Raw genomic sequence first — 25,541 nt, forward strand, 5'->3', positions numbered from 1 at the left:
TCCCAGATTAGCTGTGTATTTCAGAGCACTAGATGATCCTGACAGGGTTGCAGCTAGGGACAGAGCAAGGTACTAGCGCTGCCAGAAGTGGGTGGTTTAAGCCTGAAGAGTGGCTGATTTATCTGATCTTACATGTTAGGTATCCACTTCAGAGGCTGCTTAGGTTCCAGCTGGGATAAATCAAGCGCACCTCCAGTAGTCAGGATATTAAAGCCATATTTAGCTGGATATTTTCTGCAGGATCTGGCTGCTGACCAGACGACATGACAGATACATGGACGGAGGGTTTGTAATCATAAAAACAAGGTCGGTTACTGCTGAACTCTTGGGTGGGAGACAGAAAGACTAGAGCAACAAGAGGGCAGAGAGAGAAGGAGGAGACAGTGAAAAGGTAAAAATAACGGCGAGAACTTCAACATGTGAAAATGTGAGACAGACGAGTGAAAACAGTGACAAAGTGAAATAAAAGAGTAAAACAAATAAAGTGGTTCAAGACTGAGAAGCAGGAGAGAGGGACGGATAGAGAGATAAGATAAGAAAAGAAAAGAAAAGAAAGAAACAAACAAACAAACAAAGAATGAAAGAAAGAAGGAAAGAAAGAAAGAAAGAAAGAAAGAAAGAAAGAAAAGAAAGAAAGGAAGAAACAAACAAACAAACAAAGAATGAAAGAAAGAAAAGAAAGAAAAGAAAGAAAAGAAAGAAAGAAACAAAGAAAGAAGGAAAGAAAGAAAGAAAAGAATAGAAAAGAAAGAAAGAAAGAAAGAAGGAAAGAATGAATGAAAGAAAGAAAAGAATAGAAAAGAAAGAAACAAACAAAGAAAAGAAAGAAAGAAAGAAAAGAAAGAAAGAGAGAAGGAAAGAATGAAAGAAAGAAAGAAAAGAAAGAAACAAAGAAAAGAAAGAAAGAAAGAAAGAAAGAAAGAAAAGAAAGAAAGAAAGAAAGAAAGAAGGAAAGAATGAAAGAAAGAAAGAAAAGAAAGAAAGAAAGAAAAGAAAGAAAAGAAAGAAAGAAAGAAAGAAAGAATAAAAGAAAGAAAGAAAAGAAAGAAAGAAAGAAAGAAAAGAATAGAAAAGAAAGAAAGACAGAAAGTCAAATCTAAATACTATGTTCAATAAATAAAAATAAAATAAATAAAGAGGAAGAAAAAAATAAAGAATAAATATTAAGGTAGTGCATCTGTAGACATGGATGTAGTAGAACAGATCAGTGACGGGTTGAAAGTGACACTTTATATTAATATTGAAATGATAAAATGATGGAACAACGGCGGCAGCGCTGATAGCAGAGGAAAACAGATGGGATGAAGATACTGCTCCCTCTACAGATACTGAACTCAATGTGGAAAGTGAATTATTTATTACCCGTATTCACTTTAAGCCCGTAGAAGGTTACATGATGAAATGTTACATGTTATTGTCCCCACTGAAAGGGTTTATTGGTGATCTTCCTGCAAAGGGAGCAGTTATAGAGTCTGATGGTCTGAGAGAAAAACAACAAAAACAAAGGAGTGGAAAAAGAAAAACACTAGTGAGGACAGAACAGAGAGAAAGGCTGAAAAGACAAATGTGGTGATGAAGTGTGAGCGCTCCAGAAGGGAAAAGTCTCTTTACTTTCTGCAGAAATCATTTTTACATTTTTTATCCCGAACCTCTCTGATGTTTTTTCTGTGACGTTGGTTCGTACGAGTCGGATCCAACAAACTCTCTTAATGTCATGAAGTAACTCTTCGTACTCTGGTTTCAGCTCAACAAAATGATTGATAGCATAATTATAATGTTAAAGTAAAGCACATAACCATAACCTTACAGTCGTTAATTTGCCCTCAGTTGTGTTTACTCATGTAGGAACAGAAAATGAGCTACTGGGCCTCATGCAAGAACGTTTTCTGCTCCTGAACCTCTCTGACTTTTCTCCGTGAGGTTTGTTTGTACGAGTCGGATCCAACAAACTCTCCTAAAGTCACAATCTCTTTATAAATCTCTGGTTTCAGCCTGATGGACGTCACCTTTTCATGAGGAGATGAATGTTCCTGAGCTTTCATCATCAGCATCGTCGATGCCCCCTAAAACATTTCTGCTCCATTTGTGGGCGAGTTTCATTCACGAAAACGTTTCCAAAGAGTGAAAAACGTAGAATTTGAGGTTGCTGCTGTCAGAAACCAGCAGACATATTTATCGGTGTCAGTAGTTTTATTAGAGGAGCTGAAACTATTAGAAAACATGAACGTCTTTCTAAAGCAAAGCGCTCTGTGACTAATATGAGAGGCGGTCATGTGACCGTCACAGAGATATTAGAGGAGAGAATATTACAGCCTGCAGTAGCTGATGTTACACTGTCAGTGGTAACAACATGATGCTGTGTGTGATGACAGAGAGAAGTTTCCTACTGAGATGTAGAAGCTGCTGCACTAAAATATGCCAATAAAAACTATAAAATATAAAAACCGTCTTGGTAAATTTACAGCCACGATGATGATACAAGTCGTCAAAATGAAATGAGCAGATATGTGGTTTGATCATGTGACTCCACAACGTCACATAGGAGCGTTTTCTAATCTGGCGTCTCTATCAGCAGTAATCAGCAGGACGACATCATCTGTCTGTGTTTTATAAAACCTTTAAACACGTCACTGTTAATCAATAATGATGTTTCATGATGTGGCAGCGCTGTGGTTCAGGTCTGGTTGGGTTTAAAGATGATGGTTTGCGTTAAAATGATCACTTTGTTAAAGTTAAAGAAACATGTGGTGGGTTAAAGTTACTACTTCCTTAAAGTTAAGCCACCTTCGTCGTCATGGCTACCATAATAACCACGGGATTAAAGGTTAGGGGACGATCGTAGTTCCCGACTCACAGTTGGAAACAGGAAACGAACAGCGTCTCCTGTTGGGTTAAAGCCTCCGTCCACATATATACACGTCATCTGAACTGCACCACTGCTCATTAGTCTTTATTTTTCTATTTTATTGATATCTTGTGTCCTGCTCTGACACCTGCAGCGAAACATAGTCTTTGTTCACATGTACTGTATTTATAATTGGATTCTGGTTCAGATTAAGGAATTATAATTCTTCAACTAAACTGTGGAGAAAGGAAGATCTGAGAAAACTGGTAATTGACTGATTGATTGATTGATTGACTGAATCATCAGCACAAAAGAAGAACAACTGTGAGAGAAAATGTCTGTTTCTGTGATAAAACGTCAAAGGTTTGAGCCTGTGTGCATAAAACCTGAAGAGAGAAGTCAACTCCCAAGATGCACTTTGACAAGAAATATCTGATCTAGAGCTGAAATAATTATTCGATTAATTGATTAATCCATCTACAGATAATTAATGTGCACTTACTTTGATAATTGAATCACTGTTGGTAATGATAATAATAATAATAATGAGTTAGCAGGTTGAATTAGGTCTCTGTTAGCTGAGGCTCATGGGTAATTTAATATTTAGAGACCAAACTGACAGAAAAAAAAAAAAACTGAAATAAAGTTGTAATAATTCAAACTGATGGTCAGATCATAAACAAGATTCCTGTGTTTCTGTGTTGATGAATGTTTAGGAGATCAGTGAAGAAATGGAAATATACAGTGAGGAGAAATAGTTCTGCAGAGAGCAGCTCCTCTTCACTTTGCAAACTAAAGAGGAAGAAAATAGCAGAAACAAAAGAAGCATGGAGACAGATGAGAGAGAGAAAGAGAGAGAGAGAGAGAGAGAGAGAGAGAGAGAGAGAGGGGAGTGTATGGCGTTGTTCCAAATGACTTCCAGATTTCGGTTTTTGAGGGTGGTGACTTCCTACAGTCCTGATTAGCAGCAGCTTCTCTGCAGAGCTGCTGTGTGGAGGAAACCTGCAGCTCCACACGTCACACACAGCAGCTAAAGAGCCAGATATTTCCCTCAGGAGTTGGTAGAGAGTAAAAACAAGAGCTAAAAGAGAGTGAATATTGGACTTACGTTCACCAGGTGGACAGAAACACGACTCCACATGATGATAATGTTGCTCCGTAACTGCTAAATGTGGAAATAAGCAACTGTTTGCTAACATGTTCAACATATCAAAGTGCTGCTACTGTTAAAGGCATCTGGGCTGCAACTAGTCATTATTTTCATTATCGACTAATCCGCTGATTATTTTCACAATTAATCAATTATTTGTGTGGTTCATAAAATGTCATCACAAGTTCCCAAAGCCTGTCTGTCAATCAGTTTATCATCGAGAATTATGAAAAAGAGAAAATATTCACATTTTAAAAAGCTCGAACAGGTGAAATTTTTACAATTTTTGCTTTAAAAAAAATGCCTAAATGTTAATTTGATTATCAACACTGTTGCTGATTAATTTTCTGTCGATTGACTGATCTATTAAAGGTTATAGCTGGTGACTGGATGTTCTGTTACAGTTGTATTTAATTTGTTAAATTGTTGATTAGGCACCATCTAGTGGTTGACTGGGGTATTTTCAGTGGTTATTCCATGTTCCACGTCATATGATTAGACAGGAAACAGGAAGTTAATACTCAGCCTCCTGAAAGACCTGCAGTTAGTTACTCTGCATCCATCCGCACTCATCTTATGTGTATGGCAGCATCGTCTGTATGTATCTTCGCTTCTTATGTATGTATGTATATATGTTAGCCTCATCCTGTATTAGTTCATACACAACGATAGCTACAACTATATTTTCTCTAGTTTATAGACTTATTTACAATAGTCCGGAGATTTAATTGCCCCATCGTTATTGTAATTCATGTTTATATACAATCAGTACAAAAAGATAGTTTAGAAGATAACTTAATAAGCTAAGCATATAATAGTTTGTTTTCGAATTCAATGCAGTTTAAGTAATCACACCTTCTGTATCTGTTTTCAGTTTTACCCTTCCTTAGCCAATAAACCTGTGGGCAAAATATAAGTGGAGTCTTGGTGAAAGTAAGGAGTTTATCTGGCTGTCAAAATACCTCACTCATGTATGGAGGACAGCAAACTGTATTTTATTTTGGTCAACAAATCTGAAAACGTGACGCTGTTATAGAATGTTAGAGAATGAGCATGTTAAAGGATCATTCTGTTGATTTTCTATGTTTTTCTTATTGTGAACAGATCTCATGTTTGGAGCCAAACCAACAATGAACTGAATGAACTGAGGAGAGTAGTTCTGTGTAAGGCAGACACCACCGAGCATGTACGGAAACGCAGTTCTGTTTACAGCTTCGTTAGCTTGTTGTGCTACATATCATCAACCTCTTGAGCTTGTACTGAAGTTGTTTGAGAAATTGACAATGTTGTACAAAGTCCAGTGTTTCCCCTATATTCATTCAGTAGTGGCGCACCGCTGCTGCAAAATTATGAGCGCCGCTGCTAAAATTTCAGACGATCATTAATATCAACAGGCTACTAATGATTTTCACTCACACATTGTGTGAGCACAATATCACCCTACGTCACTGTGGATTTTTTTAGTCATCCTCCCTCCCTTCGTTCTTCAAAGGACATCTATGTGAAAGGTACAAGAGTAGCGCTGCTCCGTTAAGGAATAAGGCAGTGTGTGTGTGCGTATGTGTGTGTAAATGTTCGTGTGTAGTTGTGCGAGCGGCAGAAACATAATGTGAACGCGAGCGGAGCAGAGGAAAGGTTTAGCAGTAAGTTGTCAATCTGGCAGTAAATGTACAGTACAGACTGTGTGTCAGTTAATAAATGCTGCAGCTCCTCAAGACAAAGAAAACACTCGTCTACTGAAGGGTTAGCCCCAAAGTTAGCAACAACACGTTAGCTTAACTTGACCAGGGTAACTTAAGGTGGACTGACTTTTAAGGTGGACCAGCAGTCTCTGTCTTGAGTTTTGACATATGCCCCCACATATGACCCCCCCGCCACCCCCACCACCGCTCCAAAGCAGTCAACCTAGGGGAAACACTGAAGTCATCACATAACACAGAACTACTCTCCAGAGACTGAAAACATGATGCTGTTATTAGTCTTTGGAGCCGTTTCTAAACAAACTAATGTGACTAAACTCTTCATGATGAAGGAACATGTGACCCAGTGCAGCGGTGTGACTCACTGACATGTTTTTAATCAGATATATCAGCTTTGATACACACACGATACTCATAGTTAGTAGATCAGTTCATTGTTGGTTTGGATCCAAACATGAAGAAAAATGTAGAAAATCACCAGAATGATCCTTTAATTATTGCTCCAAAAAGTTACTGTGTTTTCTTTTCTTTTAAACAAACAAAAGTTATGTTAACATTCAGTATTTCTCACCAAATTTCCTTCCCCATGAAACATTTGTGAAGCTTTTTTTGAAGTATTTTAAGTCCTGCATTGTTTACATTCATGTTTAATAGCTTGCAGTCTTCTTCCTCTCTGGCTTTGCTGACATATTGCTGCGTTTCCTGTTGCATTACTGCGGTCAGTGGAACAGTGTGAACCCGTTGGCAGGACTATATATCACATCCCTGACTTGCTCATGTAAGAGATAAACTTTAAAAATCCCATTAAAATCTGCTCTATAGCGCTCCTAGAGGTCAGAAACTCCACAGGCAACCTTTGCATTTCTCTGGTGGTGCATTCACAGACCTAACAATTACTTTTATGTTTCTTATGCTTAAAGGTTCTATATGCAGGAATCAGAAATCCCTTCTCGTTAGCGACATCTGTGTCCGTTAAATGAGCTGCAGTCAACATCCTGGTGCTCAGACTACTGCAGGTGACGTCTTTTTGTCTCGTTGTGTTTTTGCACCATGTTGCAGCAAAGCATCAGATTTTGTTACATGCTGAAGAGAATTGATGAGATAAATTGTCTAAAAAAAATCAAATCCAGAACAAATGAATTCATTATTTTAAAATATTGCTTAAATTTAAATATTGTAAAACGCTTCAATATGACTTTTCAAAACAGTTCCAAGTCAAAAAGCATTACCAGGTGATAATGACACTTAAAAGAACAGTCTGAATCAATCTGCCTGCTCTATAAATGTCCTCTCCTGCCCAGAAGACTGGAAACCTGAACCTGCTGCCAGCACGGAAACTAAAGAGGAAACATCAAACTGGAATCGTATAGAAAAATAAACCCGACGCAGCTCTCTACACTCGACTTTTATCTGATCTGCCGTCTGTGAAACACGAGATCAGATGTGGTTTGATGTGTTTACTGCCTGTGAATGAATGCTAATGAATGCACACCGAACCAAACTCTGAGGCAGTTATTATCTCCCAGCATGCTCAGTATAAACAGAAGGATGAAACTCAATCTGCTGTTGAATCTGAAGTTCAGCTGCAGCCTGAATTCAGGCTCAGAAGAGGATTTTTTTCCTGTAAATTGCAGCCGTCATGTGGGAAAAATTTACCACCAGAGAGATGCAATTATAGCAACAAAATAAATAGAGTGAAGAAGTGCTGTCAGCACTCTCGCAACAGGCAAAGTGCCCATGAGCAAGGAATTGAGCCTGGAGTGATCTGCACTGGTCAGCTCCCACTGAGAGAAGCATCCTCTGAAACCACATGTTCCTGTTCTGTTCTGCTCTGGTTGCACAGCTTTGGACGCAAAACATCCTCAGATGTTTAAACATGTTTTTCAAAGTTCTCTGTGATTGGATCATCATTTTACTGATTAGAATTAACCTTAAAGGACGAGTTCACAGTTTATCAAATGTGTCTTAAAACCAACAGTCAGGAGCCCAAATGAGCATTAAAGCTGTGTTTCTTGCTGTAATCATTCCTCCTGTTCATACTGACCATTAGAAGATCCCTTCATAATGACCTTACAATGGAAGTGATGGAGGACAAAAATGTATTTAAAAGTTTATCTGAAGCTAATATGAAGCTTCAGCGTCCAAATGAGTCAAATCAAGTAGATATCTTTCAACGTTACAGTCTTTTTAGTGCCAAAGTTCCTCTTTTTGTTACTATACTTCCACCTGCAGCTCAACAGGGAAACACTGTCCGAGGAAACACAAAGAGGGAATTTGGTGCTAAAAAGACTGTAAATGTGTCAGATATCCACTTGATATGACTAACTCAGACTGCTGAAGCTGAATAGAAGCTTCACACAGACTTTAAATGACTGTGTGGACACACTGTGGATTTTGGCCTCCATCACTTCCATTGAAAACACATTTGAAGGATCTTTTAATATCCAGTATGAACAGGAGGAATGATTACAGACTCCTGACTGCTGGTTTAAGACAGACTTCCTATCCACCTGTCCTTTAAACACGTATCACGTACTTTCACTACAAATGCTTGACAACATCAATCTTAAAACTTTAGGGGGAATGATATCAGAAAAAGTTTCTACCTACAAATATCTTGGATGACAAATTATCTTTCCACTCTCACATTTAAATCCTTGTTGAGACACTGAAACCCAAATTAGGTTTTTATTTCCATTTGAAGAAATACTTTCAGTTTTCAGTGACTTTACTAATGTCAGAGTGTGTTTCCTGGTCAGAGTTCAGTAATGAAATCTTTAACGTCTCAGTGTCGATCACAAGAACGTAGGTTTCAAAGGTGAGCCGAAATCTTGACATCACTTCCTGTCTGGCTTCTGTAACTCAACACAACGTCTCATTTAACGTTTCTTTTCATCGGTCTTTCTGAAAAACTGAAGCGTCTTCCCGGAGTTTATTTTCCATATTCTCAGCTGCTGTCAGACATTTAAACCTTTGTGATTTTAACAAAGTTAAAACATTTTTTGCACAGAAAAAAACTACAGTTCCCATAAAAAGAACTACAAGCACGGCAGCCACACCTCCACTCACTCACCGACTCGTCTCCTCTGTCGAGCCGAAACGTTTAACCCACAAACCTCTCGGACTTATGGGAAATGATGTTCGTTAAAGGCCTCTAAAAACATAAATATTGAACAAACAACAATATTAGATGTTTTTTCAGAAAACTCCCGTCCTTATCTAAACATATGAAGTGAGCTACACGACATACTGTTGAGAAAGCTTCTGTTGAATTTTACACACATGAATTATTGAATTATACACTCAAATAAAATGGCAGAGGGTAACTATCATGCACTATATAGTAAACAGGAAGTTATATCACACAGCCATGGTTGGGCAGATTGTATATTGCCTGTGAGGCAAAACCCAGGGCGGATTAAGTCCTTGTTTTTAAGCCTACATTTCAGAAAACACAACAACAAAACAGAAAACAACGCTGTTGGGTTTCTTGAAATGTTGTGTTTTGCACCTCAGGGCCACCGTACTTATTGCTCTGAGTGGTTTATAACTAACTAACACTATAAAACTCCCCCAGTAGATGGAACTGGACACAAATAGAGGAAGTGTGAACGGAGCCTGATTCAGAAGTAGGTCAGCTGTCATCCAACGCCGGACAACAACACGATGACAAGACGTGACTGACAACACAAGCGTCCAATCAAATCACAGCACCTGGTCCGGTCAGCGCTCACATGTGTGTGTGTGTTTGGAGACTGAGGTGTGTGTCCAAAGTAGGAAAGAACTTGGTTGAAAACAAGTTGGTGTAGCAGACTTATAGAGGCAGATGGGCTGGTCTGACACACACACACACACACACACACACACACACTGAGTCATAGCTTTTATATGACAGCGTCGTGCCAGGTGGTGATGGGAGCTGTTGTCCTCAAAACACACATTAAAATAAAACTTGTTCAAAGCCACATAACATTCAGGGACAGCAGACAGTGAAGTCACATGTTTGTGACGAGCATGCTAACATTAGCATCAATGACAGCTCTAATATCTCTGTTATCCTGCAGCGTTCAAGTGTTAAAACCTCCAAACTCATTAAATGTTGCCGGTTGTGCATCAGGCTCTCCAAGGCTCTGTAAAATAACATTTACAAACTCTGCTCTTCCCTTCAATTAATACCAGTTTCTTGATTTTCTGGAAATGTAATTTGAAGGTTTGTGATAATTTTTGCTAAACATTTTGGTGCAATTCTGTATAAAAATTAAGAAAAAGTCGGTTTAGTCTCTTTATATCTGGATTCATATGTAGTTATTCATTTTCCAGATTTTTTACAGAAATGTTTAATTTCTTTGAAAGGGTTGTGTGATTTTGTAGTGAAGGAGAAATGCGCTCATTATAGTTTTTAAGAAACAATCTAATATGTGTTAATATTTTAGTTTGACACAAAACTAAACACTGAGGATTTTCTATAGGTTAAAGAACTGGTAAGAGTTTAATTTTTTAAAAGGATTTTTGCAAATTAACAACCCAAATATAATGAATGGGCACAACTTTACACTTTTTTCCTTTTTTTTCATATAATTTGTATTAAATGGCACAAACCTTTCTGTTAAATGTCCTAAAACTAAACTACACAGAACGTTTCCAGGAGATTTTATATCAAATTAAAGGACCTTTAGAAAAGAGTTTCACCCATCGATTCATTTGTTTGATGGTTTGAATGTAGTTTTAAAAGTCTAACCAGGCTGCACATCAGCTACACGCCCTGTATACATGACATCTGTTGCATCACTTATCTGTATGTTACAATGTTTATCTGTGTGGTCCCTGTTAAATAAACTAATAAAATACACGGGGGGGGGGGGACCAACCGCTGATGAAAACAAATGGGACCTGCAGGATCTGATTGGCTGAGGGGCAAAACAGCTTACAGCTAACCCGCTAATCAAGGTGTTTGTTTTCATTTCAGATAAAAAGTGAGAGAGACGGAGGGCGGAGGAGAGGAATCATGAGAAGACGGAGAGAGAGAGAGGAAGCTGGAAACACAAGAAAAAGTCTCAGGAGTCAGTTAGTCCTTAAATATATTTCACAACCCCGTCTCCTAGAAACGACCTCTATATATCACAAAGCTAATGATGTAATATATGGATTATGTTCAATATTTTTTCGAATGAATCAAAGGCTACATTTATGTACCTCACTGAGGTTGCAGGGATGAATTATGGGTGTACAAGACGCAGGACTCTGTATTCAGGTTTAGGCAACAAAAGCACTTTGGTTAAAGGAGACATATTCAGCTTTTTATGGTTATTTATTTCCTGTTCTGATGTCGGATGTTAAACATGGTCAAAGTTCAGAAACTTGAATGTATGCAGAAATGCTGCCTGCAAGTCAAAAGTCAGGGCTTCAAATTGCTCTGAACTCTTTGTTTTTTCTCATCGCCCATGCCCATCAACGTCAGTCTGTTCTGCAGCCTTGGTTGCTAAGGTGGTTGCTAAGGTTGTTCCATGTGATGTTCACATCGTCCACTCTCATATTTCAGATGTGAAGAATGTTAGAGAATGAGCATGTTAAAGCATCATTCTGTTGATTTTCTATGTTTTTCTTATTGTGAACAGATCTCATGTTTGGAGCCAAACCAACAATGAACTGAATGAACTGAGGAGAGTAGTTCTGTGTACGGCAGACGCTACTGAGCATGTACGGGAACGAGGTTCTGTTTACAGCTTCGTTAGCTTGTTGTGCTACATATCATCAACCTCTTGATCTTGTACTGAAGTTGTTTGAGAAATTGACAATGTCGTACAAAGTCATTACATTACACAGAACTACTCTCTGGAGACTGAAAACATGATGCTGTTATTAGTCTTTGGAGCCGTTTCGAAACAAACTAACGTGACCAAACTCTTCATGATGAAGGAACATGTGACCCAGTGCAGCGGTGTGACTCACTGACGTGTTTTTAATAAGATATATCAGCTTTGATACAAACACAATACTTGTTAGTAGATCAGTTCATTGTTTGGATCCAAACATGAAGAAAAATGTTGAAAATCAGCAGAATGATCCTTTAAGTGAGTAAGTATTCTCTGAGGAGGACGAACTTCAAGAGATTTCTGAGGACAGAGAGGGATTCTGCTGACCAAACTTTATTACTTTACTATCTCGTTCCAGGAGAATACATGTGCTCAAGTCATCGTTGGTCTGCAGATCGTAGGGAAGCAGAGGATGCATAAACCTGAATGAGAGAGTTCAGGTAGGTCGGTGCTTTGCTAGTGGCACCAAAACATCACACCGGCTGGTATTTTAGTGAACAGGACAGAGCGGACGGTGCACAGGAGGTTCAGGCACCAACATTAATGCCAGTGAAGCTTATTTAATTTAATTTGAGAGAGAAAGACTTGCAATGTGATTCACTTCATTTGTGTTACATTTACTTACACACACACACATACACAGGCCATATGTCCTGTTGCTTTGTTCTCAACACACACACACACACACAGTAATGAGGCCTGGATCAGTGTGTTATTGTAACACGCTGAGTTGTGTAATGTGTGAGCAGTGACTAATGTGTTTTTAATCCATATGGAGGGACAGTTTGATGAGCAGCCATGACACTGGAACACAAACACACACAGAAACATTTCCACCTACAGATGGTCAGGATTCACTTCAGGTGTCCTCAGTGTCTTCTAACCAGGAGACAACAGGTGCGTCCCAAGTTAAAAGTCTTCATTGTCAGACTGAACATGTCACGACAAGTCGACGAGGTCTGAACACTGTGAGCGTGTCGATGTGTTGCTGGTAGAAAGATCAGTTATTCAGAGTGTTGAGCTGTGCTGCGGTACGTTACCGGCTCAGCAGCCGATCTGTGAAACTTAAAACTAAACTATGTGATCAAATTCAAATGTGTGAGAAGATTATTGTCCAACTTGTGGCACAATCCTCTCAAGAAGCTCACAACAAGAGCACAGTCAGACTGTATCTCTTCATAACGTATCGTGTTGATAAATCCATCAGATGAAGTGTTCAAGCAGCTCCTGAAGGACGTGAATAAGAAGTTGACGGTCTCATGATCTCTCACTTACACTCATTTAATATCAAACTGCTGCACAGTCTGACAGCTGTCAATCATCATGTCTTCAACTCAAACGTCACGACTAAGAAACATCTTGTTTGCCAGCGTTTAACAGTCACATGACTGCATTTGTCCTGATTCACTGAGGTTTTGTGTCAGTAAAATAAGCTGCGTCGTGGTCATGTGTGTCTGACTGACCTGCGGGTCGGAGAAGACTTCCTGGATGCTGTTGATTGGTCCAACAGGAACACCTGAGCCCTTAAATCTCTGCAACCAATCAGTTGTCTTCTCCTGCAAAAACCTGACGGACAGGACAGAGAAATGATTAAAAATGAATTATTATACTCATAAAAAACAATAAAATAACACATTATTTACATTATTATTAGTATTATTTTCACCTGTTCTATAGCAGAAGATTTGTTGCACATAATTATTTTCTTCTCCTTTTAAAATCTTCTTTATTGAAAATCCACCTGTTGCATTATTTACATTATTATTATTATTATTACCTGTGTCTAACACTAACTCACAAACACACACGAAAACACAAATGTTTGTTACTCAATAAAGTGTTAAATCTCTGGATTGTTTAATATAACCTGCATTTATTTTATTGTGTATTTTTATATTTACTGTCGTTGTCTTTTGTCCTCTTTCTCTTCCTGCATCTGTTCTGTCAGCAATATGACAGCGTTTCCACAAAGCTCAGTTTTCCACGTGCACACCTCGACGCCAAGCTGCTGTTTTCACATTTATACAAATCTGTAAGTTTTAGAAATTAAAACGCTGTTTTAGTCTGGACGGAGAAACAAAACGGAGAGACAAGGATGCGTTTACGAATTTAGTCGGCTCAGCGTGGCTAAACGTTCCTCTGATCAGAGGAAACAGAGAGTCAGAGTCACACACACACACACACACACACACACACACACACACACAGACTGAGCTCTGAAGGCATGCAGAGTGGCAGACTTCAGGTCAGAAGTGCCTCCTCATCTCCATTTTATTCAGACAGAGAAACTATTCACACACACTCAAAGAGCAAACTAGAAACTGCTGTGTGTATATGGTATGTGTGTGTGTGTGTGTGTGTGTGTGTGTGTGTGTGTGTACAGTACACCTGCAGTAGCCTCGAGGAAACACACAGCTGTCACTGAGAAAATGTTCACACGCAACTCTGAACTCTGATCGTGCATCTTATAACGTGTTTGTTTCAATAAAGTTCACATAATTTTTCTCGGTGACGTGGAACATAACGGTCTTCAGTGTATTGATTCTGCACAAATAAGACACAAAAACCTGTAATGCACATATACTACATTAAATATTTCTCAAAAAACGTCAGTACAAAGTCCAGAGGTTGTGATATGCAGCACAACAAGCTAACGAAGCTGTAAACAGCACCGTGTTCCTGCACATGCTCAGTAGCGTCTGCCTTACACAGAACTACTCTCTGGAGAATGAAAATGTGATGCTGTTATTAGTCTTTGGAGCCGTTTCTAAACAAACTAAAGTGACCAAACTCAATCAAGACAATTAGAAAAATATAAAAACTCATCAGCTACATCCTCAAACACTTTTTAATACCATAAAATGCAATTTAATCTCTTTTTCACTGTTGACGTTCAATGACGGACATCCGGTAGGGACAATATGTCCTAAAATGATTTGTCAGCACTTCCTAGCTGTGTATAACAATAAATCATAGCAATAATTATAACAACACTAATAATAATAATAATCCCTGCTGCTGTGAGGTTGTGAGGCAGCTGCGACAGCTACAAACAGTAACATCACCAACACGGAGCGTTTGTTTTAATTCAAACCCGTCAAACTTCCAGCTGAGTCGCCATCAGTTGGAGGAGAAAGTAGGTTAGAAATGTGGACGGTCGCTGAGCCTCAAACTGCAACCAAAGCTGTGTTATTTTAAACCATAGAGCTGCTCTCTTCACTTCTTTTAATAAGAGTCATTGAATACTGGTCTGTCATGCAGTATAGCACTAAGGTATTTTCCCATCATTTAAAAAAATAGCCTTGGAAATAACTATATTATTATATAACATTAACATATTTCATGAGCGAAATAAAAGCACTTATAAAAAGAGTGCAGCCGGCTGCTGTAGCTGCAGGTCTGATGCTGCAGGACAATCAACCATCTTACTTGTAGTTTATAGATGAGAAACATCTTCTAACTAATGTTTCCGTCTACAGCAGGAAAGAGACCTTGAATCTTAACACTTATTAACACCTGCTAGGGACTTTTTTATCTTTTAAGGGAAGTGAATTAAATACTGCAGATACTCTGATATAATCTAGACTGTAGTTTTAGTCAGTGTGTGTGTGTGTGTGTGTGTGTGTGTGTGTGTGTGTGTGTGTGTGTGTGTACCTCTGTGACAGTGTGTGCAGCAGCTGTTTGCGGTTCTGGACTCTCAGTTTGTTGGTTTTGTATTTTGGTTCCTCTGTGAGCTCCATCAGCTGCAGAACCTACAAACAAACAAACAACAGAGTTTAATATTTCATATGACAGGAAATTATCTTTGTCAGCATCATACAACTAACTCTAAACCTAATCCATCCACTGAGTATCAAATATTAACTTATGAAGATACTTTGATGATGCACAAAATATAGATTTTCAGTGGAGTTTTCCTTAAATAGTCCCTCACTTTATTAGGAACACCTGTGCAATCTAAAGCAATCTAATACAACAGTTCTGCTATAAATTCTACTTTTATGAAGCTTCTACATCTTCAGTTTTTGTTGATTGTCAGAAAGGTGATAATTCTGCTTTATGTTTATTATTGAGGTCGTAGAGGCTGGTGCTGTGCTGCTGGTGTACTGGAGTGTGTTATATTGAAAAGTGTTCCTAATATTTTGCCTCATGTATGTTAATGGAGTGGAAACAATATTATTCTACTTCATAATAGTAGAATTTATGGCAGATCTGTTGTATTGGTGTTCCTGATGAAGTGCACTAGGAGCTGAAGCTAACATGCTTTTCTCGATTAATCGATTAGTTGTTTGGTCCATAAAATGTCAGAAAATGATGAAAAATGGCGTTCAGGGTTTCTCAAAACCCAAGAAGACGTCCTCAAATGACTTGTGTCTTAGAAGATATTTACATTTAAGAAGCCGGGATCAGAGGATTTGAATGTGTTCTTCTTAAAAAAAAGGACAAAACAGTTGGTGACTAATTTAATAGTTAACAACTAATCGATTATTGGATTGTATTAGATTGCACAGGTGTTCCTAATGAAGTGACTGGTGAGTGTGTATCTGAGTTTGTGCACATTAGGGCTCCAACTAATGATTATTTTCATTATCGATTAATCTGTCTGTTATTTTCTCCATTAATCGATTAGTCGTTCGGTCCATAAAATGTCAGAAAATGATGAAAAATGTAACACTTCTTAACATATGTATATCTATTCCATGCACCTCTCTGACCTCTCACTATGTCTTTTTGTTTGTCTCAAATAAGGACTGAGTGTTGTGGATTGACTGTGTGTTTAAACTCCAAGAGTTTTTAATTTTATTTTATTCTTTTCCTTTCTCTGGTATTCTATTTTATATGTTGTAAAAAAAATGTGTCAAATGAACTTGTAAATGTACATGTGCGTTGGCAATAAATAAATCTTTAAAAAAAAAAGAAAATGATGAAAACTGGCATCTCAAAACCCAAGACGACGTCCTCAAATGACTCGTGTCTTAGAAAACATTAATAATAAGCGGAGATCAGAGGATTTGGATGTGTTCTTCTTAAAAAAAGGACAAAACAGTTGGTGACTAATTTAATAGTTGACAACTAATCGAAATCTCAGACTTGCATTTGTTCTGTCATTTATGGGGGTAAAAGTTGATCGCAATATTTAACTGTATAATAATTAAAGAATATGTGTCTGTAGGTAAAGTGACGTACTTGACAGACTTTGACAAACTGCTTGTCGTTGCCTGCAGCCACCACGATGTGTCCGTCTTTGGTCGTGAAGCCCTGAAAGAGACGAGACGAGAACTTCAGACGGAATTCAGGACAGACGAAGTTCAACACAACATTTTTAAAATCGTCCGACAGAAACATCTGGAACCAGATGAAGAGGAAACAACTTCAAGAGAAGAGAAAAACAATTCCCTCTGTAGATTTCCACAATCCTTACATGCAATTCAATAAATAAACAAAAACAAAGAAACTCACAAATGATCAACGATGTGGTGACATGAAATTTTGATTTGATGAATAAATAATGAACATTATTTTCACATCCCTCGTCCTCATGGTTTTCTTTATTCCTTACAAGTTCTATCAGGAAGTTAAGAGGCAGCAGAGACTTTATGTTGTTGACTTTGGAGATCATAATCGGTTTTTTTAATTAAGCTGATCCTTCCCAGCAGGTAGATATGAAATTTACTCTTAATTAAGTAAGAGGTGCTGAGTGTCGGGAGTGATGAGACGGAGGTTCATCTGCATTTTTTTTTTTTTATCCCCGATGAGTTTTAAAATAGGTTTAATAAGCTGAAGCACCTCCTGAGGAAAAGCTGTTTAAAAGGCAGCTGGAGTCTTCTTCCTCCTCTTCTTCACCGCTGTATGGATGTAATATTGATCAGTCCAACACGCTGAAATACATCAACAACTATTTGCTGCATTGCTGTTAAAGTTTGTTCAGTCATGTTCCTCCTGCTGACTTTGACGCTTCCTCCAGCGCCACCATGAGCTTACATTTTTTGTTCTGTATTGAAATATAAGATAAGATAAGATGTACTTTATTGTCCCCTTAGGGAACATTTATCTCCCAAACATACTTACTGCTCATATATAGAGAACGCTGCTCTTTCCTCGCTATAACCTTCACAGCAGTCTGCACTAAACCAGTAAGCTACCAGGCTTAAATATCTGATTAAACTCTTTAAAACTGACTGAGAACAGAAACACAGAGTCTAACACCTGGACCACTCAGTCTACCTCCACCTGAGCAGCTCGTAGACCTGCAGCTCTAACTTCCTACATAGAGTTTGACTTTCAATAACTAATCAATAATAGAATGTTTCATATAATTACATTTATATTTAGTTCAGACAGAAAAAGGTTAAGAAGCGTGCGCTCGATTGTGAAAAATAAATAAATAATATGTGAGATGACGGGCATGCTTCTGTGTCAGACACATACACTTACTGATATTGATATTACATATTGTTACAGTTAAAAACCCTCCGCTGTCACCACTGCAAGTGAAGAAAATCCCCAAGTTCCCCAAACGAGCCAAACACGCTCCAATAAACAAACCTCCAAACTAAATGTCAGGAGGGAAACTGACATCAAATAAACAAATATGGAAAGTAACAACACCAGATCTCTGTCTGGAAGCAAGTAAAACAACAAGCAGGAGTCTCTGTTTAAACTAATATCACAGAACGCGAGCAGAAGTTGAGAAAAGAAGCTTTCGATGTGTCACCGACTCTCCGTGCTGGAGTTCCTCGCCAGAGAGGCTCCCTGTCCCAGCATGCACTGTGACATATTCTACAGACATAGAACTACAGAGAAAGGTGTAATGTTGCTGGTATGATGTCAATATGACTGTCAACAGATCATTTTCACTGCCTATTTTTGCTGAGAACCCAACACGTCGTGCAGAGAAAATAGGCGAGATGCTGAATCTCTAGATGATGCACCGATGCAGCTGCTGTGTGGCTGCTCTAACCTGTTAACATGGGCGCCGAAATGAAAAGCAAGAGGTTCCGAGATGCACTGCTCAGGTAGGAGGTGTGGTCCGAGCATAAGCCTTCTTAAAATGTACCGCCTCCTCTGAAGCTGAGAACAGAGACTTTAGACGTTCCAGGTAAGACAGTTACCTTACCTGGATGAAAGAGAAAATGACTATTTTTATCTCAACAACTTTTGGATGGATTGCTTCCCATCAGCCTCAGCTGCACTTTGTGTCTAGTGGTAATTGGTAAATGCATGCTAACACGCTAATCCAACATGATGAACATGGTAAACATTATACACGATAAACATCAGCATGCTAGCATTGATTCATCCATTCATTCTTTCATCCTGAAATTCCACACTAACATGCTATTTAGTACGCTAAAACAATATGTCAGATTTTTTAATATGTATGAAACCAATAGTACGTGAAGTGTATACTATTTCTGGGGAAATATTACAGTATGCAAAAACTAGACACTACGCTAGCATAAATATCCCACAATGCACTGCAGTAGTGACAACAACAACAGCAAAATAACAGACAATGGCGGACAGCAGCCAAGGCAGCTCTGGCATAACGTCAGTAACGCTTTAATTTAAGTAATTTTAACTTTGGTAGGCGTCATATATTTTTTAAATTAGTTCAGACTTTATGGTTGGCATGGGTTACCATGGTTACGCGTCTCCAACCGGCAAGGAGGCTCTCAGGAAGTGACGTGATAATTACAGCTCAATGCATCCAAAAAGATACATACTACTGTTTATTCACACAAAAGTATGTTGAATGATAGTATGTGGTGCGTAGTAGCTGATTTCAGATGCAACGTTAGTCTTGTTTTCCTTGGAAGCAGTTTGTGCCTTTACTTAAAAAGGAAATTTGACCAACTGAGGATAACCTAATAATTATTAACAAAGTAATAATTCATCATAGTTTATTAAATTTAGATAGAACTGTATTGTGATGATAGTATATGTATTCTTATTATACAGTATATGCCAAAACACATTTTTGGAACAAACTGCTCAAAAAGGTTTCAAACGTCTCTGATTACCACCGCCTTTTATTAAATTAAATCCGACTTGTTCACTCATTCAAGACTCCCTACATGATTCACACTCCGTAGTTTCCTTAAGAGTGAGCAGTAAATTCAGATTTCACTTGCATCATCACTGTTAGCTGTAGAGTCGTACAATAGTAATTTTCGCATCTATAAAATGTGATGTACTGCACTGTGTGACTGTGTTATCAGAAAGTGGTGTACACACCATGGTTGTGGCATTTTTGAGAGTACTGCCTTAAAGAAGACGTACTCTTCACATTTCCAGCTCTATATTTATATTCTGGGGCTCTACTGGAATATCTTTACATGATTTCCAGTTAAAACTCCTTATTTATCTTCTACTGGTCCTTTATGCAGCCCCTCAGTTCAGCCTCTGTCTGAAACAGGCCGTTTTAGCTCCTGTCTCTTTAAGCCCCGCCTCCTGATGAGCCCACTCTGTTCTGATTGGTCAGCTTCAGGAAGCTTCCTCCGGCTCCAGAGGCTACGTAAAAAAACTATAGTAGCAGGATTTCACTTCTTTTTCTCCTTCTTTACTCCAAATGTCAACTTCTCAAATCCATCCGAACATGTTGGAGCTGAACAACACATGGAAACACCTTAGCAACCACCTTAGCAACCACCTTAACGACAACCTCAGCAACAATGATTACAGAACAGATGCAGGTTTATGGACGTGTGACGAGCTGACATCATCTCGTCGGCAAGGTAGAAAAAAACGTTGCAAACGAAGTATTGAGAAAAAGGTTGAAGCCCTGACTTTCGTCTTGCAGGAAGCATCTCTTCATATGTTCACCTCAAGTTTTGGAACTTTGACCATGTTTAACATCCGACGTCTGACATTATAACGGTATATAAATGACAGAAAATAAAAAAAGCATGTAACACACTTCTCACATCACCCCAGTTTTAGCCTCTTTGCACTGGTTACAGTTTTCTTTTAGAATCCATTTTAAAAACCAACTCATTACTTACAAAGTTTTACATGATGCCCGAGTACATGAGTGAGATTTTAACCCCTTACTGTCCAAAATGGCATCTTAGATCTGCTGGGTGAGGCCTGTTAGCGAGAGTCCATGTTAAGGTCAAAGTCTTAAAGCACACTTGTATAGACCTGCCTGCTTGTCTGAAAACTATACTTTCTTATTTACATAATGCAACTCATAATACAAGAATATTTTTAATTCCTCTTCCCCCTCTTAGTCTCTCCTTCCCCCGGGTCATCTCTCTTTTCTTCCTTCCTAATTGTCTTCTTCCTCTCTCTATACTTTCTCCTCCTCTTCCTCTCTCACAATTGCTTGTAATAAAAACTCTTCACCACATGAAAGAAGGACAAGAACTGCTGTCATACATCACAACATAACACACACACCAGCGACCACATCCTACAGCTGTGTGTGTGTGTGTGTGTGTGTGTGTTTTCAGACCACTAACCCTTTAGTCACACTGCACTCAGCGCTCAGCTCTGACCGCCGCCTCTCTTTCATCCTCAGCCTCCGGGAGTTGTGGGTAACGCAGTCCACAAGGGGACTTCGACGGGACGTTCACCCAGAAAACCCCAAACAGTCCTCAGAGAGGGCAGGTCGGTGCGGCTTATGCCCCCTGCTGGCTGCAGATCAAATCCAAACCGCATTTACCTTCGAGAAAACTGTCAAAGAACTGAAGCTCCTGATGATCTCTGCAGCTCTACAGAGCTTTTTATCCTCTTTTAGCTCTTTAAGTTTTGGTTTCGTAGCACATTTCCTGTGCAGGACAGACAAAGTTGGGGAATAGCTGGTGAAGAAAGTGGAACATTTAGCAGCAAGAGTCAGATATTTTTCTCAGGAGTTGGTGGAAAGCAAAAACAGAGCTAAAAAGAGAGATTATTGGACCCACATTCATCAGGTGGACACAGAAATGTTGCTTTGTGTGTCTGCTCTTAAGTTTGTTATGCTGCCAATAAGTGGACAAAAATAAAACATAATTAATGTTTCTTTGAGCAGAAATATAAAGGATCTAGTATAGCTCCCTGAGGAACACCACAAGTAAGCTGAGTTTGTTCTACTGCTAACAAGTGGACAAAAATGAAAGAATATATAAAATAATTGAGCTTACTTTGCAAAATGCTGTACTTTAGGCTGTTGTAAAAGAAAGCAGTGCTGAAATACTATCAGGTTAAAGGATCAACATATCAATCCCTCCAGGAAATTGCGATTTTGCAATCACAATAATTGACACAAATTCAAGGAATATTAGCAATATTTGCGAAAGCTTGCAATTTTGCTAAATTACTGCAACTTTTCCTCACGAAATAGCCAAATTAACAGACCGCTTGTGATTTGGACCAACTGTTGCATTTCGTTTCGTAGTAATTTGCATCATTGCAGTGCGCAGGAAGTAATTACATATGACTTTTCATTGGTAGTAGTTTTTAAAAAAATCACATTATTTTCATAAATTCCTATAATTTTACCACAAAAGAGCACATAAAACATTGCAAATTGTATCGCAATCAAAATGAATAATTTTTGGCTACAATAATCACAAAAACACAAAAAGTCCTGGAGGGACTGACATATGATCTGCTTTATTACAGTCGACACTGTTCACTAATTTTGTCTGTCCTGCACAGGAAATGTGCTAAAAGAGGAGAACTGATGAATGTCATTCAGGCTTACATAAAATCATAGTGTGAAAATTATTGTCCATTATTTGTGAGCTAGGAAAGCTACCATGTCTTTTTCCCTGTAGGCCGACGTTGTTTGTTTGTTTTCTCAGCTGACAACTAACGTGGTTGCTGCCGCTGGCTGACAGATTAAACTCCATTTAAACAGTTTTCCTGACCTTTGCCGTTACGTGTACTGAAATGGAGCGGACACAATCTCAAACTAGCGGGAAAAAAACAGATAAACAAGCAATAACCATGGCTAGTGACAATTATCCATGCTTTTTTAAAGATTAACTTTTAATGAAAAGTTGGAGCTAATTTGGTGCAGAAAACCAGGATTTCATTTTCAAGTAACTTTTGTTAATGGGATCATCAAAAGGTAAAATCTAAAATCTAATAACAGCCGCCTTGCCAGCGGACATTATTCTGGCTGCTGCTGCCACTGTTGTGTATGTTACGGTTTATTTGGGAAAACTGTCATTAATATGCACATGTTGCTAATGTTGGCTGTGTACGTGGTTATTTATGGTGGAGGGGAGGGTCATGCATTTTCCCCCAGTCACCCCCCAGTCACCCCCCTCCCTCTGATAAATAACAAACAGTCCCTTACAAAATCTGCACGTCGTAGACTGTTCAGGACCTTGTATGTTTAGTGTATGTAGTGAGAGTTTTATATTGTAGTTTAAATGCTCAAACAATATATGAGAGTCGACAGTTGTTTTGTATATGAATTCATATACTGAAAGCTGCATTTTCTATAATTCAGTACGGCCTTGCCTTGTGCTTTCCTATTCTGAAAAATTGGACACAAGTTTTTCTTCTTTTTACACAACAAATATAGTTTTTAATATTATATATATTTTCCATTTTCATGATAAGGCCCAGAATAGTTGAAGCGACAGGTCCGTACATGTCAGTCAGTTGTCTTTAGGACATTATCTCAACATCATTATTTAAAATATAATGTACAGAAATGAGACTTTTTTAAAAGACATTTCTATTTGAACATTTGATATTGAACCATAAAAGCTGCACTCTCTTTTCTTAGAGTTTAACTTTTCTGCTACTTTTGTCTCCAAGTTCAACTTTTCCTTTTCCTGACTGCAGAGTTTCTCTCACATGTCTCGTCTTTGACATGGTGGATGTCTCAGTTTCGGTAGGAAACCTCTCAGATTTGAATTGACCTGTCTCAGAAATCAGATGTGAACTTGAAAAAGCGTCAGTGGGGGGAGGAAGGATGACTTCTTCAGCTCTAATATCTTCCTCGCAAAAGCCGCAACCGCAAAACACCAATAATTCTGTTGTTTCAACTGTCATGATCTCTGGTGAACCCGTCTGCTTCGCTTTCATCTCCGGCGCCCGGGGGGAGGCGGGGGAGGAAGAGCAGCATTGTGGGTAAGGCGGTTCACACGAGGATTAGATCTGAGCATCGCAAAATAAAGCTTTGGCTGGTGAGAGATGTCAACCACAACAATCAAGCCGCCGCCACCGCATTCACGCCAAGCAGATGGAGCAAAGCATCCAGGAGGAGCTGACAGTTTATCTGAGTGTGAGTGTGTGTGTGTGTGTGTGTGTGTGTGTGTGTGTGATGGTTTAATGTGCATGTGAGTCATGAACCTCCATAATAACACAGTAACATCTCAGCTCCCTCGGGCTCAGCGTCAGTAATGTGAAGCAGACTGACGACTCAGGTTGGATCCATTCAGACATAAAACATGACTCTGAATGTAAAGAACCACTTATGTTTTTATTGCTTTTTATTCTATTCATTGAATATTATAGAGAACTGCCAACAGAAATATGTCTAAACCCTCATTCAGACTGGATTTATGTCTGTAGACGAGGTGTTGTTGTGATTTGAACATCACCTGCTGGTCAGTGATTTTAATCCAGTCCCTCAACCGGAGCGACGACCTTTTATTTTAAAGTGGATCTCTGAGTTTTCTCCTTCAACTACACAAGTGTTTTTGCTAATCTGACAGATATAGAAACATGCTGACACCAACATATCTGTCTATTTATGAACCAATATAACGACAGAAACAAATAAAAGCATCAGGAGAGCAAAACCCCATGAAAGCTGCAGGTAGAAGCTGCTGTTCTCTTTCAGACATGTTTTTACACTGTTGATATGTTTACATTTAGTCAAACAGTCTCCATTAAAAGAAGATATCAATGTGTTTCATATCTGTGTGTTCACATTGGACTTCTTTCTCAAAATATTCCAACTTTATTTTGAAAATATTCCAACTTCATTTTGAAAATATTCCAACTTCTTTTTCAGAAATATAAAAAGTCAGTGATGTGATGTTGGCAGCTCCTGATTGCAGTGTAACATGGACGTACAGACGACTATCGCTGGGTTACTGGGAGACTGACGGAAACTTGAACATGTGATGTTTCTCAGGCAGGTTCTGCAGCCTCGTTCTCTGGTTTTCATGGAGGTTTACTGGCGATTCTCGGGAAGTGTAAGTCACACTGAATGATATCAGTCATGTGTTTCAGGTCTGTGTATTAAGATTTTACTGAATTATGACTCTTCTTCACCTCACACAGTATCTTTGCCTCACCTTCGACTCTCCGGCGCCCCCCTGGGGAGACGTTTGGCTGAACGTCTGTTACTGGTTTGAAACGCTGACCACAACCATGAGTTCAGTTACCCAGAATATATCAGTCCCTCCCCCTGTGATGTTCATCCTGACTCAACCAGGCTTTAATATAACAGATACAATTACACAAATAACAGAGTTAATAAGATGCTGATAAATTAAATGTATTTTGAAGTAACTGTGCACCAAAGGAAACAAACAGAGATGCAGCTTGATGAGACGTGATGTGATTTTAAAGAGAAATTGTTTTAAACTCAAATATATATATTTAGATCCAAGTGAATCATGTGTTTAAAAGGCAAAAAAGTAGAAAAAGTTTGCAGATAAATTCACAAATAACATTGTTTTATGTTTTTTCCATTTATCTTTCCCATCGGTTTTGAAGTAATTAGAAAAAAAATTGAAAATATGAAGAAAACAAGGTTGCAGAAGCTTTCTGATACTGATTTTTATTTTTAGACTATTTTAAATAGAAGTAACATGAGTCTGAAATGTATTTTCATCTTGATATAATCCTTTTGGAGTTTTCTGTTCCAGATCACATTTTCAGTTTTATTAAAAACATAAGAGATACAAAAAAAAATAAACACATTTCTCTTCTCCCTCATCTTCTCTGTGGTGTCGTTAAAACGTGAATTATCTACTTTCTGCACAGCACAAAAACTCACACACACACACACACACACACACACACACACACACACACACAGGGGCGCCAGCATGGAGAACAGAAAAACACTGATATTT

At 38.5% G+C, this 25,541-nt stretch overlaps 1 protein-coding gene across 3 annotated transcripts in view; it reads right to left on the minus strand.

The window, feature by feature from the left end:
• The window catches only part of sugct (succinyl-CoA:glutarate-CoA transferase), a 118,309-nt gene that overhangs the window by 65,616 nt on the left and 27,152 nt on the right, over positions 1-25,541 (minus strand). The window contains exons 10-13 of one of the 3 annotated variants that reach the window (XM_067578249.1): positions 16,696-16,767; positions 15,163-15,260; positions 12,972-13,074; positions 8,764-8,849 (exon numbers count right to left, since the gene is read on the minus strand). In XM_067578249.1, coding sequence (XP_067434350.1) covers positions 8,799-8,849; positions 12,972-13,074; positions 15,163-15,260; positions 16,696-16,767 — 324 coding nt within the window. In that variant the 3' untranslated portion in view covers positions 8,764-8,798. Of the gene's footprint in view, positions 1-8,763; positions 8,850-12,569; positions 12,736-12,971; positions 13,075-15,162; positions 15,261-16,695; positions 16,768-25,541 lie in introns of those variants that run through there. The other 2 variants (XM_067578250.1, XM_067578248.1) reach the window with 2 other exon arrangements.

The sequence above is a fragment of the Thunnus thynnus genome, chromosome 21 (assembly GCF_963924715.1).
Source record: "Thunnus thynnus chromosome 21, fThuThy2.1, whole genome shotgun sequence".
Lineage (NCBI taxonomy): Eukaryota > Metazoa > Chordata > Actinopteri > Scombriformes > Scombridae > Thunnus > Thunnus thynnus.